The sequence below is a fragment of the Gadus chalcogrammus genome, chromosome 16, assembly GCF_026213295.1.
Source record: "Gadus chalcogrammus isolate NIFS_2021 chromosome 16, NIFS_Gcha_1.0, whole genome shotgun sequence".
Taxonomy (NCBI): domain Eukaryota; kingdom Metazoa; phylum Chordata; class Actinopteri; order Gadiformes; family Gadidae; genus Gadus; species Gadus chalcogrammus.
The window spans coordinates 10,581,169-10,596,197 of NC_079427.1; the positions used below are offsets into that span (position 1 = coordinate 10,581,169).

A 15,029-nucleotide genomic window follows, 5' to 3' on the forward strand; every position below is an offset into this window, starting at 1 on the left:
AGACTAAGCACACAAGTTTGTAGTTGTAAAAAAATAAAAACCTTATTAAGTTTAGATATTTCTGTTCATGACAACATTGTTGGGGCAACTTTAATTGCAAAATAACACTATGTATATACATATATATATATCATATTTTATTTAGATTATTATTACCTCTTAAGAACTATCCATTTTGCTTTTTTTTTTTTTTACTCATCCATGATGGAGTGTGAACGTCACTCTATGCTATCTAAGAGAGAACTTCTGTCATTATGTATCAGCCAACAGTGGACCCCTGTCATTCCATACAGTACAAGTGTGGACCATTTTCTGTGATGCAAATCAACAATTCAAATGCATTTCTTTAAAAATAGATTGGGGACTGGAATACATTGTAAAATTGGTAAATTAAGGCTAATTTGGGGATTGAACCATTTCAAAGGTCTAGACCCTTATATTGTATTTGTTTATCATTTTTATTGATACAAATTAATATATAGGTTTTTTGTTAGACAATTCTATTCCTAAAAACACACTAACAAATCAAGTTTGACAAATTATTATTACATTAGTTGAGATTACTATCTTTCCCTTACAGTATATATAGTTATTACCTCTTTTCATAAAAGAAGGAGTGTGAATGTCGCTCCATGCTATCTAAGAAGGGACTTGTGTCATTTTGTAATAGCCAACAGTGTCATCCAAATTAAATGTATTATTATTATTATTATTATTAGTGGACCCCTGTCACTACATACAAAAAAAGTGTGGAACTTTTAAAGCTGAGCCTTTTTTGTTTGCATGTTTCAAGAGACTTTACTAAGTAGTCTGTTTAACAGCCCTCTACACTCTGACAGACAGTGTTTGAAGCGACGTGTGTGGATTGGTCGTTGAAAATCAAGCTCTGGCCAGCAGAGGCGCTATAGAGTATGGACTAAACACTCACACACTTTCAGCTCCCCTCTTTGCAAAAGTTGTGAAAATGCGTCAAAATATTTTAGGCATGTTTTTAGGTTGATTTAAGGCATGACCAAAAGGGGACCTGAAAAATGTCCCCTCTTGGCTCGGAGGTCCCCTGTTGGTGAAGGTGTTACGACGCCGAAGTCCACTGTTGGATAGTTAGGCGAGTACACACACACACACACACACACACACACACAAACACACACACACTCACACAAAAACTATCACACACCCACCCCCACCCCCCCATACACACACATACACACACACACACACACACACACACACACACACACACACACACACACACACACACACACACACACACACACACACACACACACAAAACACCATACAGATTAGAATTATTGTCCCAATACATCATGTATCAAACTCCCTATAAAGGCCACTACTGTGTATGCTTTGTTCTTTGCTGCATGTGATGCCACCCGTGTTAGGTATGCTCTCCACACAGAGGTGGTCAGAGCAGGGTTTGGCTCTTCTACAGCTTTTACTCGTGGCGTCTTTCTCCAAGTCTGAGGAGCAAGTGTGCAGTCTGATGGGGGAGCCAGAGGAGCCCCAGCTCTTCAAGACTGGAGACATCATCTTGGGTGGTATTTTCTCGTTCCACAGCAACTGGAAGACTGTGGAGCCGACCTACGCGAGCAGACCCCTACCACTGCAGTGCACTAGGTAATACACTTTTTTGCATGTCTATATTCATACATATACATTGCATTTCATCATTTAAGGTTTCACATCAAATTTAAAGTCATATGATGAATGCGTATTTGGATCCTTAACCATTTGATTCAAGTCTTAATTTCAGAGCATTCCAGTATGCCCAGGCGATGCTATTTGCAATTGAAGAGATAAACAACAGCAGCGACCTTCTGCCCGGCATTACACTGGGATACATGATATATGATGCATGTGGTTCAATTGCACGATCTGTGAGAGTGGCGCTGGCTTTGACGGATGTTAATGAGGAAACAGCCTCCTTGTCTGATAAACCTTGTCGTGGCTCTGTCCCTGCCATTATGGGAGAAACCTCCTCTTCCCCCTGCATGGCTATATCCACCGTTTTAGGACCTTTCTACATCCCACTGGTAAAGGGTTTCATAAAATAATCTCGAGCCTAATCATAGAATATATTTCAAAAGCATTTGCTTCTAAATTTGTAGTTTTATGTTGATTTTTATATTCACTTTGTGTAACTTATCTAACACATTTGTTATATCGTTCCTCTCTATCCCCTAGGTTAGCCACTTTGCAACATGTGCTTGTCTTAGCAACAAAGTCAAGTATCCATCCTTCCTCAGAACCATACCCAGTGACTACTACCAGAGTAGAGCTCTAGCCCAAATGGTCAAGCACTTTGGTTGGACCTGGGTAGGGGCCATCAGATCTAGTGATGACTATGGGACTAATGGAATGGCCACATTCACAGACACAGCAACACAGCTCGGCATCTGCCTTGAGTACTCAGTGTCATTTTTCAGAACAGATCCAGCAGAAAAGATAAAGAGAATAATAGACATCATTAAGGGTTCCACTTCTCGGGTAATTGTCACCTTCCTGTCACACATGGATTTGGAAATACTCATTGAGGAGTTTGCCCACCACAACCTCACAGGTTACCAATGGGTAGGCACGGAGGCCTGGATATCAGATTCTGTAACTGCTACGACAGAGGGTCACTACATCCTTGATGGCTCGGTTGGTCTTGCCATCCCAAAGGCTGAGGTCACTGGACTGAGAGAGTTCATGTTGCATGTGAAACCACTCAACTCCTCTGGAGAGAAATTGTTCACAAAGTTCTGGGAGACCGCTTTTCATTGTAGCTTTAAATGGACAAAGGAAACAGCAGGCAGTCAGAAAGAGTGTACTGGTTATGAAGATATCGCAGGGTTGGAAAATAGCTTCAATGACATGTCACTTATGCCTATCTTTAACAATGTATATAAAGGAGTGTATGCAATAGCGCACAGTCTTCACAATATTCTTGGCTGTGGGCAAAAGTGTAGCAACACTGCATCACCAGATCCATTCACGGTCAGTTATACACATAATGTTATATAATATAAATGTAACGTAAACGCTGTTATAAAAAAAACTTGTCTGAAGGAAATACATGATGAATAATAAATCAAGCATCTATTTTCAGATTTTGCAAAATATCAAAAAAAATCATTTTAAAACAAAAGAGGGAGAGGAGGTTTACTTTAATGAGAATGGAGACCCAGCTGCAAAGTATGACATCATAAACTGGCAGCCCAAGAAGGATGGCAGTGTGGAGTTTGTTACCATCGGTCTCTATGATGCTTCTCTGCCTGAAGACAAACAACTCAATCTAGATAACAAGACGTTTTATTGGGCAAATAACTCAAAAAAGGTACAACTTGTTTTGGCATAATTATAAGCCCAGACCTCAGACCCCTTTATAAAATATGTTTTGCACATGCAGGTACCGGTGTCCATCTGCAGTGGAACCTGTGATTCGGGAACTCGCAAGGTCCTCCAGAAAGGAAAGCCTGTCTGCTGCTATGACTGTATACCGTGTGCAGAAGGCGAAATCAGTAACAGGACAGGTACTAGCATTGCTCTTAGTTCAATTAGGGAACCCTTTCACAGAAGTGTCAAAGCAGATTAAAGACAGGGGAGGCTTATAACTTTATCTATGGACTGTTTCATAAAGGCAGTGTAGCTTGATCAGCAATTAGTGAAGCAGTCTAAATAATTAAACGGCCTAGCACTTTATGTTACCCAGCAGCTGTAAATCAAACAAGATAATGCTTTGAGACACTTCTATTTACTCATCTATGGCACTTATCTGCAAGTAATTTATCATGACAGTTAGATTATCCTTCCATTATGACTGTAATGTAAATATCCCAATCATGAACATCTATCGTCTATGCATAAGATCACAATTTCATAATTGGCATTCACATTAGTCAGTCGCTTGAAGACTATTATATTCTTCTGTTTCCACAGACCATATGTGTTGACAACAAGTGTTTTGAAGGACAATGTGAAATGGCTTTTGAAGCTGTTAATAACCTGCATCTTGGTTCTTAACTTGCAAAGTATCAACAGACTATGGGGGTTAGGAGAGCTTCAAAAGCCCTTTTCAAGTGAATTAGCGTGGTTAAAAAATTACTTATTGCGCTTTGATGCTTCAAAAGTGAAGGTTTTTTTGCATTTATTTTTATCATGGGTTCTCATCAAAATCCAGAAGACCTTAGAGAAAGCAATGCAGTTTTAGATTACATTGTAAATGTCCAGTATGTAGGAACTATTGGCATCTAGCGGTGAGGTTGCAGATTACCACCTTCTTAATATCCACCCCTCCCTTTACAAAGATGTAGGAAGGGTTACGGGGGCCTGTACTTGGCGGTAATGTGTCAGTCGGTTCCACCAAAATGATTTCATCATCTAAGACAGTATCAAGTTGCCAAAAGTTAAGTGATGGGAATCCTTGATGGATTCATTAATTGTATTTAGTTTAGCTGTCCGAAAAAGTATAGGTCAAAGTTTACAAGTAAGATAGGGTATGATTGTCAAATAAAGATGTGCAACTTCTAGAGTCTTTTGTCCATTCTGGGCGTCCGTAGTACAATTTGGGTCCAAAGTGGCAGGGTCCATTGAAAATGACCTTTTCTCAGTGTAGATATAGAGGGTGCAGTCTAAGGTGCCAAAAACACAATTCTTATTTTCATGGGATTAAACACTAATAAAACAAACTTATTTATGATTATTATATTCCATTTGTCAAGTCTGTTCCTAATGACACTCAATTCTATACACGGCACCTTTAATAATCATAAGATTGTTATGTATTTTACACAATGTTACTACTTTCCTTAAAATGTTCATGAAATCTAATGTTTATACCTTATTTTATTGAATTTTAGATTCTATCACTTGTGTGCGATGTCATCCTGAGTTCTGGTCCAATGAGAGAAGAGATGATTGTGAGAAAAAGGAAACTGAGTTTCTGTCATTTACTGAAATCATGGGATCAATTCTCACACTGTCTTCCTTGATAGGAGCCTGCTTGACTGCTACAGTGGCATTCATTTTCTTCAGACATAGGAATACTCCAATAGTCAAGGCCAACAACTCTGAGCTGAGCTTCCTGCTGCTCTTCTCCTTGACTCTGTGTTTCCTGTGTTCTCTGACCTTCATCGGCCGTCCATCAGACTGGTCCTGTATGCTTCGCCACACAGCGTTTGGGATCACCTTTGTCCTCTGTATCTCTTGTGTTCTGGGGAAAACTCTTGCTGTGTTGATGGCATTTAAGGCTACACTACCAGGTAGCAATCTTATGAAATGGTTTGGACCTCGCCGACAGAGAATTGTTGTTCTGGCTTTTACTTTTATACAGGTTGGGATTTGTATTGTTTGGTTAACAGCCAACCCTCCCTATCCATTTAAGAATTTAAGACATTTTAAAGATAAGATCATTCTAGAATGTGCATTAGGATCCCCTATAGGGTTCTGGGCTGTGTTGGGGTATATAGGACTCTTAGCTTTATTATGTTTCATACTGGCTTTTCTGGCCAGAAAGCTGCCTGATAACTTCAATGAGGCCAAATTCATCACCTTCAGCATGTTGATTTTCTGTGCAGTCTGGATGACCTTCATCCCTGCTTATGTCAGTTCTCCTGGGAAGTTCAGTGTTGCTGTGGAAATATTTGCTATCCTGGCCTCTAGTTTTGGGTTACTATTTTGTATATTTTTCCCTAAATGCTACATAATATTGTTTAAACCAGAAAGAAACACAAAAACGAACATGATGGAAAAGAAGAGTTAGATTAGTAGATGTACTCATTCATAGTTAAATAATATATATTTCATTAATGACTGTAGCATGAATGACTGGGACAAATTATATTTTTGCCATCTTTGCAGCTTGATTTGTGCTTTTCTAGCTTTATTCAAAAGAGCAATAGCTATCATTTTAATTACTTATTAAAATATAATCCTATGAACATAAAGAGATTCAAATAACCACCCATCTTGCCTTTTTGCCAATTGCTCCCTGGTAAAAATGATAAAACGAGTTTTAAAATGTTCAGTCAGTAAACTCAAAGGAAATGAAATAATGTTCTGCACAAAGATAATATGGTGCCGTCTCATTATCATCAAAGTGGATCATTTCTAATGAAAACAGAACAGAAATAAGACTGCCTCCTTCTACTGCTCTGACACACATTTTTTTCCCACACTGACATTCATATTCGTCTCAATGTAACAAGACCATGTATATAAATACGGTGATCAATAGTAGAAGTGCAAATGCTCCAATCACAGCAAAAACATGCAAATACTACGTCAAACTGCATCAAGAAACCATCTAGTTAAGTCCTATGTGCTATAGTTTGAGCTGAAACCTGACCTAGTTTTGAGACTTATTAGGGTCCATCACTTGGGGGCTGATAATCATAACAATAAAACAAATATAATATTGTTACATCATTTATGTTTGCGTTTCCATCATACTAACCTTAATCAATTTATGGGCATATCTGCCAGTTAACTTATCTAAAAGCATTCATAACGATTCCATTTTGCTTTCTCTGCATTACATTTTTATTAAATAAATGGGTAACGTTTGGTTTAACAAGTGTGCTCACCTGAACAAATTGTTTACCCCCTACCCCAGAAGGTTTAATACTGTCAGATTACTATATTTGATACACTCCTCTTTGATATAAATACCAGTGCTGTATCAGCCTTGTTCTTTGCTGCATGTGATGCCACCCATGTTAGGTATGCTCTCCACACAGAGGTGGTCAGAGCAGGGTTTGGCTCTTCTGCAGCTTTTGCTCGTGGCGTCCTTTTCCAAGTCTGAGGAGCGAGCATGCAGCCTAATGGGGGAGCCAGAGGAGCCCCAGCTCTTCAAGACTGGAGACATCATTTTGGGTGGTATCTTCTCGTTCCACAGCAGCTGGAGGACTGTGGAGTCGTCCTACATGCACAGACCACTACCACTCCAGTGTATAAGGTAGTTTTAAATTGTATCTATACATATAGATTTAACTAATTCTAAAGGACATGTTTTGATGTTATATGTAATAACTACCCTTTGGTTCAAGTCTGAATTTCAGAGCGTTCCAGTTTGCCCAGTCAATGCTGTTTGCCATTGAGGAGATAAACAACAGCACAGACCTTCTGCCTGGCATTAAACTAGGCTACAAGATGTATGATGTATGTGGTTCACTTGCGCGAGCTGTCAGAGTCGCACTTTCTTTGATCAATGGAAATGAGGAAACAGCCACCATGTCTGAGAAGCCATGCAGTGGATCTGTCCCTGCCATTATAGGAGTGACCTCATCTTCCCCCTGTATGGCTGTATCCACAGTAATTGGACCTTTTCACACCCCAATGGTGAAGTGTTTCAAAATAATCCTTGGTTGAACATTGAGATATCATGTGTCTTTTTTTACGGTTCTAGCTGTCTGAATCTTTTCATTTGTGTTAATTTCTCACTTTGTAAGTTTTTCTGATCTGTAATAATGCATTTCTGATATTATTCTCTATCCCCCCAGGTCAGCCACTTTGCAACATGTGCTTGTCTTAGCAACAAAGTCAAGTATCCATCCTTCCTCAGAACCATACCAAGTGACTACTACCAAAGTAGAGCTCTAGCCCAAATGGTCAAGCACTTTGGTTGGACCTGGGTAGGGGCTATTAGAACAAATGATGACTATGGGAACAATGGAATGGCCACATTTATAGAAATAGCCACACAGCTCGGCATCTGCCTTGAGTACTCATTGCCTTTTTTCAGGACAGATTCACCCGAACAAAAGCAGAAGATTATAGACACCATTAAGGGTTCCTCTTCCAAGGTTATTATTGGGTTCCTCTCTCATATGGATATGGACGTACTAATAGAGGAGTTTGCCCACCACAACCTCACAGGGTTCCAATGGATAGGCACTGAAAGCTGGATATCGGATTCCCAAACTGCTATTGCAAAGGGCAACTACATCCTTGAAGGCTCTATTGGCCTGGCCATCCGAAAGGCCCATGTCACTGGCCTGAGAGAGTTCATGTTGGATGTGAAACCACTCAACTTCTCTGGAAATAAATTATTCACAGAGTTCTGGGAGACAGCCTTTGGTTGCATTTTTCATCATAACAAGCAAACAGGAGAACATCTAGAACAATGTACAGGTTTTGAAGACCTTACGGAGATAAAAAACAGCTTCCATGACATGTCACTTATGCCTATCTTTAACAATGTATATAAAGCAGTGTATGCAGTTGCCCACACTCTTCATACAATTCTTGGCTGTGGAGACATGTGCAGCAACACTATAGCATCAGATCCGCAAGTGGTGAGTTATAAACAAATGTGATTAACTTTAAATTATTCTGTAGATTGGTGATTTAAAAAGGCACTGAATGCGAACATTGTGCTAAAATTAAGCATTTGCCATCAGATTTTGCAGCATTTAAAAAAAATAAGGTTCAAAACAAAAGAGGGAGAGGAAGTTTACTTTAATGAGAATGGAGACCCAGCTGCAAAGTATGACATCATAAACTGGCAGCCCAAGAAGGATGGCAGTGTGGAGTTTGTTACTATTGGCCTCTATGATGCGTCTCTGCCTGAAGACAAACAGCTTCATCTAGATAACCTAACCTTGACCTGGGCAAATAACTCAAAACAGGTTAAGTTATTTTTTCCATTAAATAATGATCAGCACAGTCAAGTTGAGATCAGTACAGTGGAATCAACTCTGACTGTGTATTCACATGCAGGTACCTATCTCAGTCTGCAGCGGGACATGTACTTTGGGAACTCGCAAGGTCCTCCAGAAAGGAAAGCCTGTCTGCTGCTATGACTGTATACCGTGTGCAGAGGGGGAAGTCAGTAACACAACAGGTACTATAGTGTTCCTCAAGATAATGTAGGGTAGTGCCATAAATATATTAATTAGTTGTCAACCATTTTTTTAGGCAGTTAATCATCACAAGAAAGTTACTATGAATTTGTTAATGGAGCAATTATACAGTAAATGCAGAGTAAGTAAAGTTGCATCCTATAACTTTGATATGTGTTTCCTTAAGGAAGTGGTTACTGCCAAGGAATGAGTGGAGTAGGCTAAGCAATACAGTGCTCAAGCCCTGTTGGTCTCTTGCACAAACAAGACCATTATTAATGCTGTGGGCCACAACTGTGTTTATTTGACATGCATTTATGTTAAAAAGTCTCCATTACTAATATTGCACTGATTATAATTACGCAAAAATTAGATGAATACACTAAACATTCTAAGCAATATTAGAAAGTAAATAACAAGACTAGTGAGACAAAATACATTAATAAATGCTACATTTTCCTCATCATGCTACATTCTTTCATAAAAAAATGTCTCTCAATAAATGTGATAATTGTAATGTATATTTCATTTAATTTTAGATTCGATCACCTGTGTAAAATGCCATCCTGAGTTCTGGTCCAATGAGAGAAGAGATGAATGTGAGAAAAAGGAAACTGAGTTTTTGTCATATACCGAAATCATGGGGACAATTCTCACAGTGTCTTCCTTGTTAGGAGCCTGCTTGACTGCTACAGTGGCATTCATTTTCTTCAGACATAGGAATACTCCAATAGTCAAGGCCAACAACTCTGAGCTGAGCTTCCTGCTGCTCTTCTCCTTGACTCTGTGTTTCCTGTGTTCTCTGACCTTCATCGGCCGTCCCTCAGACTGGTCCTGTATGCTTCGCCACACAGCGTTTGGGATCACCTTTGTCCTCTGTATCTCTTGTGTTCTGGGGAAAACTCTTGCTGTGTTGATGGCCTTTAAGGCCACACTACCCGGTAGTAATCTTATGAAATGGTTTGGACCTCGTCGACAGAGAATCGTTGTTCTAGCTTTTACTTTTATACAAGTTGTGATTTGTATAGTTTGGTTAATAGCCAACCCTCCCTATCCGTTTAAGAATTTAAGACATTTTAAGGATAAGATCATTCTAGAATGTGCGTTAGGATCCCCTATAGGGTTCTGGGCTGTGTTGGGGTACATAGGACTCTTAGCTTTGTTATGTTTCATACTGGCTTTTCTGGCCAGAAAGCTGCCTGATAACTTCAATGAAGCCAAATTCATCACCTTCAGCATGTTGATATTCTGTGCAGTCTGGATGACCTTCATCCCTGCTTATGTCAGTTCTCCTGGGAAGTTCAGTGTGGCTGTGGAAATATTTGCTATCCTGGCCTCTAGTTTTGGGTTACTTTTTTGTATTTTTATTCCAAAATGCTACATAATATTGTTGAAACCAGAAAGAAACACAAAAAAGAATATGATGGATAAGAAGAGTTAGTTTTGCAAAAGTTTATATTCACAGTCCAAAAAATATGTTTTCCAATAAAGACTTTAGCATTCATCAGCGTAACATTTGTTCTTTGTGCCATCCTAGCATCTTGGTTCGTTATTTTCTGTCTTTATTTCAAACTGCTACATCTATCATTTCAATAATTGATCATATATAATTATATTAAGAATGTGACATTCAAACTAGAAGATGCATTTCCTGCAGAAAGTGTGGTGAGTGCTGTAGTGCAAAGAAAGGTTGGAAATAAGTTGTAATAAAGCCACACACTGTGTGTATGTGTGTGTGTGTGTGTGTGTGTGTGTGTGTGTGTGTGTGTGTGTGTGTGTGTGTGTGTGTGTGTGTGTGTGTGTGTGTGTGTGTGTGTGTGTGTGTGTGTGTGTGGTACTAACTTGGAAAAGTATGGTACTCACCTTATTCCTTCACATCGAGGTAATCGAGATAGGCTCAAAAAATGAAGAGGCTTATACTGTTGGACTCTATGTGGAGTCTTAGATTTTATATGACATATCGTTTGTATAGATAACATGATGATAAAATGTTGTTTTAAAGCATTGTTTTCAGCATTTAGCTTCTACTGGAAGTACACCAGATATGTAGCAAGCACCTAGCCTCTAGCCATATGTACGGGGGTCGTCACATAGACGCCCGGTACTTAAGAATCATATTTCCAATCTATTAATCATTGTAGCACCAGTGTAATAAGAAAGACCGTAACTGTTTTAGTTCTACATTTTGTTTCTAGGTTTAATATTGACGTTAGGCTTCGCAATGTCGGAAATGGTTAGCATTTGTTAAGGCCACCTCACCAGAAGACAATGAGACCAACTGAAAAAATAAGAAGTAGGTTTTATATTAAACAGTCGAATCATGAAAAAAGCATTAATTATATTGAATATTTGCTATGATATATAACAAAAAGTGTGTTGATTGTATTTGTGATGCGAATAACGCCATCTAAATGACACATAACAATGTGATTGTTAACCCCCCCCCAGGAGGGATCAATACGGTCAGATTACTATATTTTTCACACTCCTCTTTGATATAAATACCAGTCCTGTATCAGCATTGTTCTTTGCTGCATGTGATGCCACCCATGTTAGGTATGCTCTCCACACAGAGGTGGTCAGAGCAGGGTTTGGCTCTTCTACAGCTTTTGCTCGTAGCGTCTTTCTCCAAGTCTGAGGAGCGAGTGTGCAGCCTGATGGGGGAGCCAGAGGAGCCCCAGCTCTTCAAGACTGGAGACATCATCTTGGGTGGAATCTTCTCCTTCCACAGCAGCTACAAGACTGTGGAGTCCAACTACATGCACAGACCACTACCACTACAGTGTATAAGGTAGTTTTAAATCATATACATATGTAGATTTACCAAATTCTAATGGCCATGTATTCGATTATATATGTAATCATAATAACCCTTTGGTTGAAGTCTGAATTTCAGAGCGATCCAGTTTGCCCAGGTGATGCTGTTTGCCATTGAGGAGATAAACAACAGCACAGACATTCTGCCTGGCATTAAACTAGGTTATAAATTGTATGATCTATGTGGTTCGATTGCACGGGCAGTTAAAGTCGCGCTGTCTTTGATTAATGGGAATGAGGAAATGGCCTCCATGTCAGAGAAACCTTGCAGTGGATCTGTCCCTGCCATTGTAGGAGTTACCTCGTCTTCTCCTTCCATGGCAATATCCACAGTTATTGGACCCTTTCACACTCCATTGGTAAAGTCTTTCCAAGTAACCTCTTTCCTGAACATACAAAATTTGGCTTTTTTTCTGTATGCTTCTAGTTCTGTTCTTTTCGCTACTTTATTTTCACCTTAGTTGCAATACTAACTTGAAAACTGCAATTCTGATAATTTTGTATCCGTCCCCCAGGTCAGCCACTATGCAACATGTGCTTGTCTTAGCAACAAAGTCAAGTATCCATCCTTCCTCAGAACCATACCCAGTGACTACTACCAGAGTAGAGCTCTAGCCCAAATGGTCAAGCACTTTGGTTGGACCTGGGTAGGGGCTATTAGAACAAATGATGACTATGGGAACAATGGAATGGCCACATTTATAGAAATAGCCTCCCAGCTCGGAATCTGTCTTGAGTACTCATTGCCTTTTTTCAGGACGGATCCACCAGAACAAACGCAGAAGATTATAGAGACTATTAAGGGTTCTACTTCCAAGGTTATTATTGCGTTCCTCAATCATATGGATATGGACATACTAATTGAGGAGTTTGCCCACCACAACCTCACAGGTTTCCAATGGGTAGGCACTGAGGGATGGATATCAGATTCCCAAAATGCACAAGCGAAGGGACACTACATCCTGGATGGCTCTATTGGCCTTGCCATCAGAAAGGCCCATGTCACTGGCCTTAAAGACTTCATTTTGGATGTGAAGCCACTCAACTCCTCTGGAAATAAATTGTTCACAGAGTTCTGGGAGAAAACCTTTGGTTGTATTTTTAATCATATAAATCAAAGAGAAGAAACGCTCAAACAGTGTACTGGTTATGAAGATCTGACACAGATAAAAAACAGCTTCCATGATATGTCACTTATGCCATACTTTAACAATGTATATAAAGCAGTGTATGCAGTTGCCCACACTCTTCATAAAATTCTTGGCTGTGGAGACACATGTGGCAACACTATAGCATCAGATTCGCATGTGGTGAGTTATAAACAAAATGTTATTAACTGTAAATGACTCTGTTGACTGGTGATTTAAATAAACCCTGGATATGAACAATGTGCTAAAATTAAGCATCTGTCATCAGATTTTGGAAAATTTAAAAAAAATAAGGTTTGAAACAAAAGATGGAGAAGAGGTTTACTTTAATCAGTATGGAGACCCAGCTGCAAAGTATGACATCATAAATTGGCAGCCCAAGAAAGATGGCAGTGAGGAGTTTGTTACTGTTGGCCTCTTTGATGCTTCTCTGCCTGAAGAAAAACAGCTACATCTAGATAACCTAACATTGACGTGGGCAAATAATTCAAAACAGGTTAAGTTCTGTTTTTCCATTAAATATTGATCAGCACACTCCGTGAAGAATTTTTATCCATAATTGTTTGTTCAATTTCAAATACATTTGAAACTACTCTGACTGTGTTTTCACATGCAGGTACCTATTTCAGTCTGCAGTGGGACATGTGCTTTGGGAACTCGAAAGGTCCTCCAGAAAGGAAAGCCTGTCTGCTGCTATGACTGTATACCGTGTGCAGAGGGGGATGTCAGTAACACAACAGGTACTATAGTCTGGCTCAGGAGAATGTAGGATTATTGTCATGAAAATAATAATTTGTGTTTACTTTTACATTGCTGTCACATGAAAAATTTTCCATTATAAAAGATACACTTACTATAACAACATTTATTTGTATAAACATATGTATTGTTTAACATATACAGGGATTAATAAACCGTCCATTCCAAAGAAAAGTAGAAAGTAAATAAGAGAACACGCCAAATAAGATAATTGAAAAAAATACTTAATTTATATCATCGTGCTACTTTCTTTCATAAAAATTGTATTTTAATAAATGTAATAACTCTAACTTATATTTTTTTCGAATTTTAGATTCTAACACCTGTGTGAGATGTCCTCCTGAGTTCTGGTCCAATAAGAGAAGAGACGAATGTGAGAAAAAGGAAACTGAGTTTTTGTCATACACTGAAATCATGGGGACAATTCTCACACTGTCTTCCTTAATAGGAGCCTGCTTGACTGCTACAGTGGCATTAATTTTCTTCAGACATAGGAATACTCCAATAGTCAAGGCCAACAACTCTGAGCTGAGCTTCCTGCTGCTCTTCTCCTTGACTCTGTGTTTCCTGTGTTCTCTGACCTTTATCGGCCGTCCCTCAGACTGGTCCTGTATGCTTCGCCACACAGCGTTTGGGATCACCTTTGTCCTCTGTATCTCTTGTGTTCTGGGGAAAACTCTTGCTGTGTTGATGGCCTTTAACGCCACACTACCCGGTAGTAATCTTATGAAATGGTTTGGACCTCGTCGACAGAGAATTGTTGTTCTGGCTTTTACTTTTATACAAATTGTGATTTGTATAGTTTGGTTAACAGCCAACCCTCCCTATCCGTTTAAGAATTTAAGACATTTTAAAGATAAGATCATTCTAGAATGTGCATTAGGATCCCCTATAGGGTTCTGGGCTGTGTTGGGGTACATAGGACTCTTAGCTTTATTATGTTTCATACTGGCTTTTCTGGCCAGAAAGCTGCCTGATAACTTCAATGAGGCCAAATTCATCACCTTTAGCATGTTGATATTCTGTGCAGTCTGGATGACCTTCATCCCTGCTTATGTCAGTTCTCCTGGGAAGTTCAGTGTGGCTGTGGAAATATTTGCTATCCTGGCCTCTAGTTTTGGGTTACTTTTTTGTATTTTTATTCCAAAGTGCTACATAATATTGTTGAAACCAGAAAGAAACACAAAAAAGAATATGATGGATAAGAAGAGTTAATTTTAGAAAAAGCTTATATTCATAGTCCAAGAAATATGTTTTCCAATAAAGACTTTAGCATTCATCAGTGTGCCATTTGTTCTTCGTGCCATTCTGGCCTCTTGGTTTGTTAATTGCTGTCTTTATTTCAAAGTGCTGTAGCTATCCTTTCAATTATTGATCATATATAATTATATTAAGAATGTGAAATTCAAACTAGAAGATGCATTTCCTGCAGAAAGTGTGGTGAGTGCTGTAGTGCAAAGTA

The 15,029-nt window shown here is 39.1% G+C and overlaps 3 protein-coding genes across 3 annotated transcripts; all 3 read left to right on the forward strand.

Annotated features, from left to right (window-relative positions):
• The first annotated feature begins 1,504 nt into the window (after positions 1-1,504).
• LOC130406104 (extracellular calcium-sensing receptor-like) lies at positions 1,505-5,764 on the forward strand. The gene is made up of 6 exons (XM_056611495.1): positions 1,505-1,638; positions 1,763-2,054; positions 2,206-3,000; positions 3,113-3,340; positions 3,413-3,536; positions 4,863-5,764. The coding sequence occupies exons 1-6, from the start codon at positions 1,505-1,507 to the stop codon at positions 5,762-5,764; spliced, it is 2,475 nt and encodes an 824-aa protein (XP_056467470.1).
• A 1,060-nt stretch (positions 5,765-6,824) lies between these two features.
• On the forward strand, positions 6,825-10,284 carry LOC130406105 (extracellular calcium-sensing receptor-like). The gene is made up of 6 exons (XM_056611496.1): positions 6,825-6,958; positions 7,050-7,341; positions 7,503-8,297; positions 8,403-8,630; positions 8,722-8,845; positions 9,383-10,284. The coding sequence occupies exons 1-6, from the start codon at positions 6,825-6,827 to the stop codon at positions 10,282-10,284; spliced, it is 2,475 nt and encodes an 824-aa protein (XP_056467471.1).
• A 1,201-nt stretch (positions 10,285-11,485) lies between these two features.
• Positions 11,486-14,782, forward strand: LOC130405393 (extracellular calcium-sensing receptor-like). The gene is made up of 6 exons (XM_056610457.1): positions 11,486-11,634; positions 11,728-12,019; positions 12,176-12,970; positions 13,077-13,304; positions 13,425-13,548; positions 13,881-14,782. Exons 1-6 carry the CDS (start codon positions 11,501-11,503, stop codon positions 14,780-14,782), a joined length of 2,475 nt encoding a protein of 824 aa, XP_056466432.1. The 5' UTR covers positions 11,486-11,500.
• Positions 14,783-15,029: the final 247 nt, after the last annotated feature.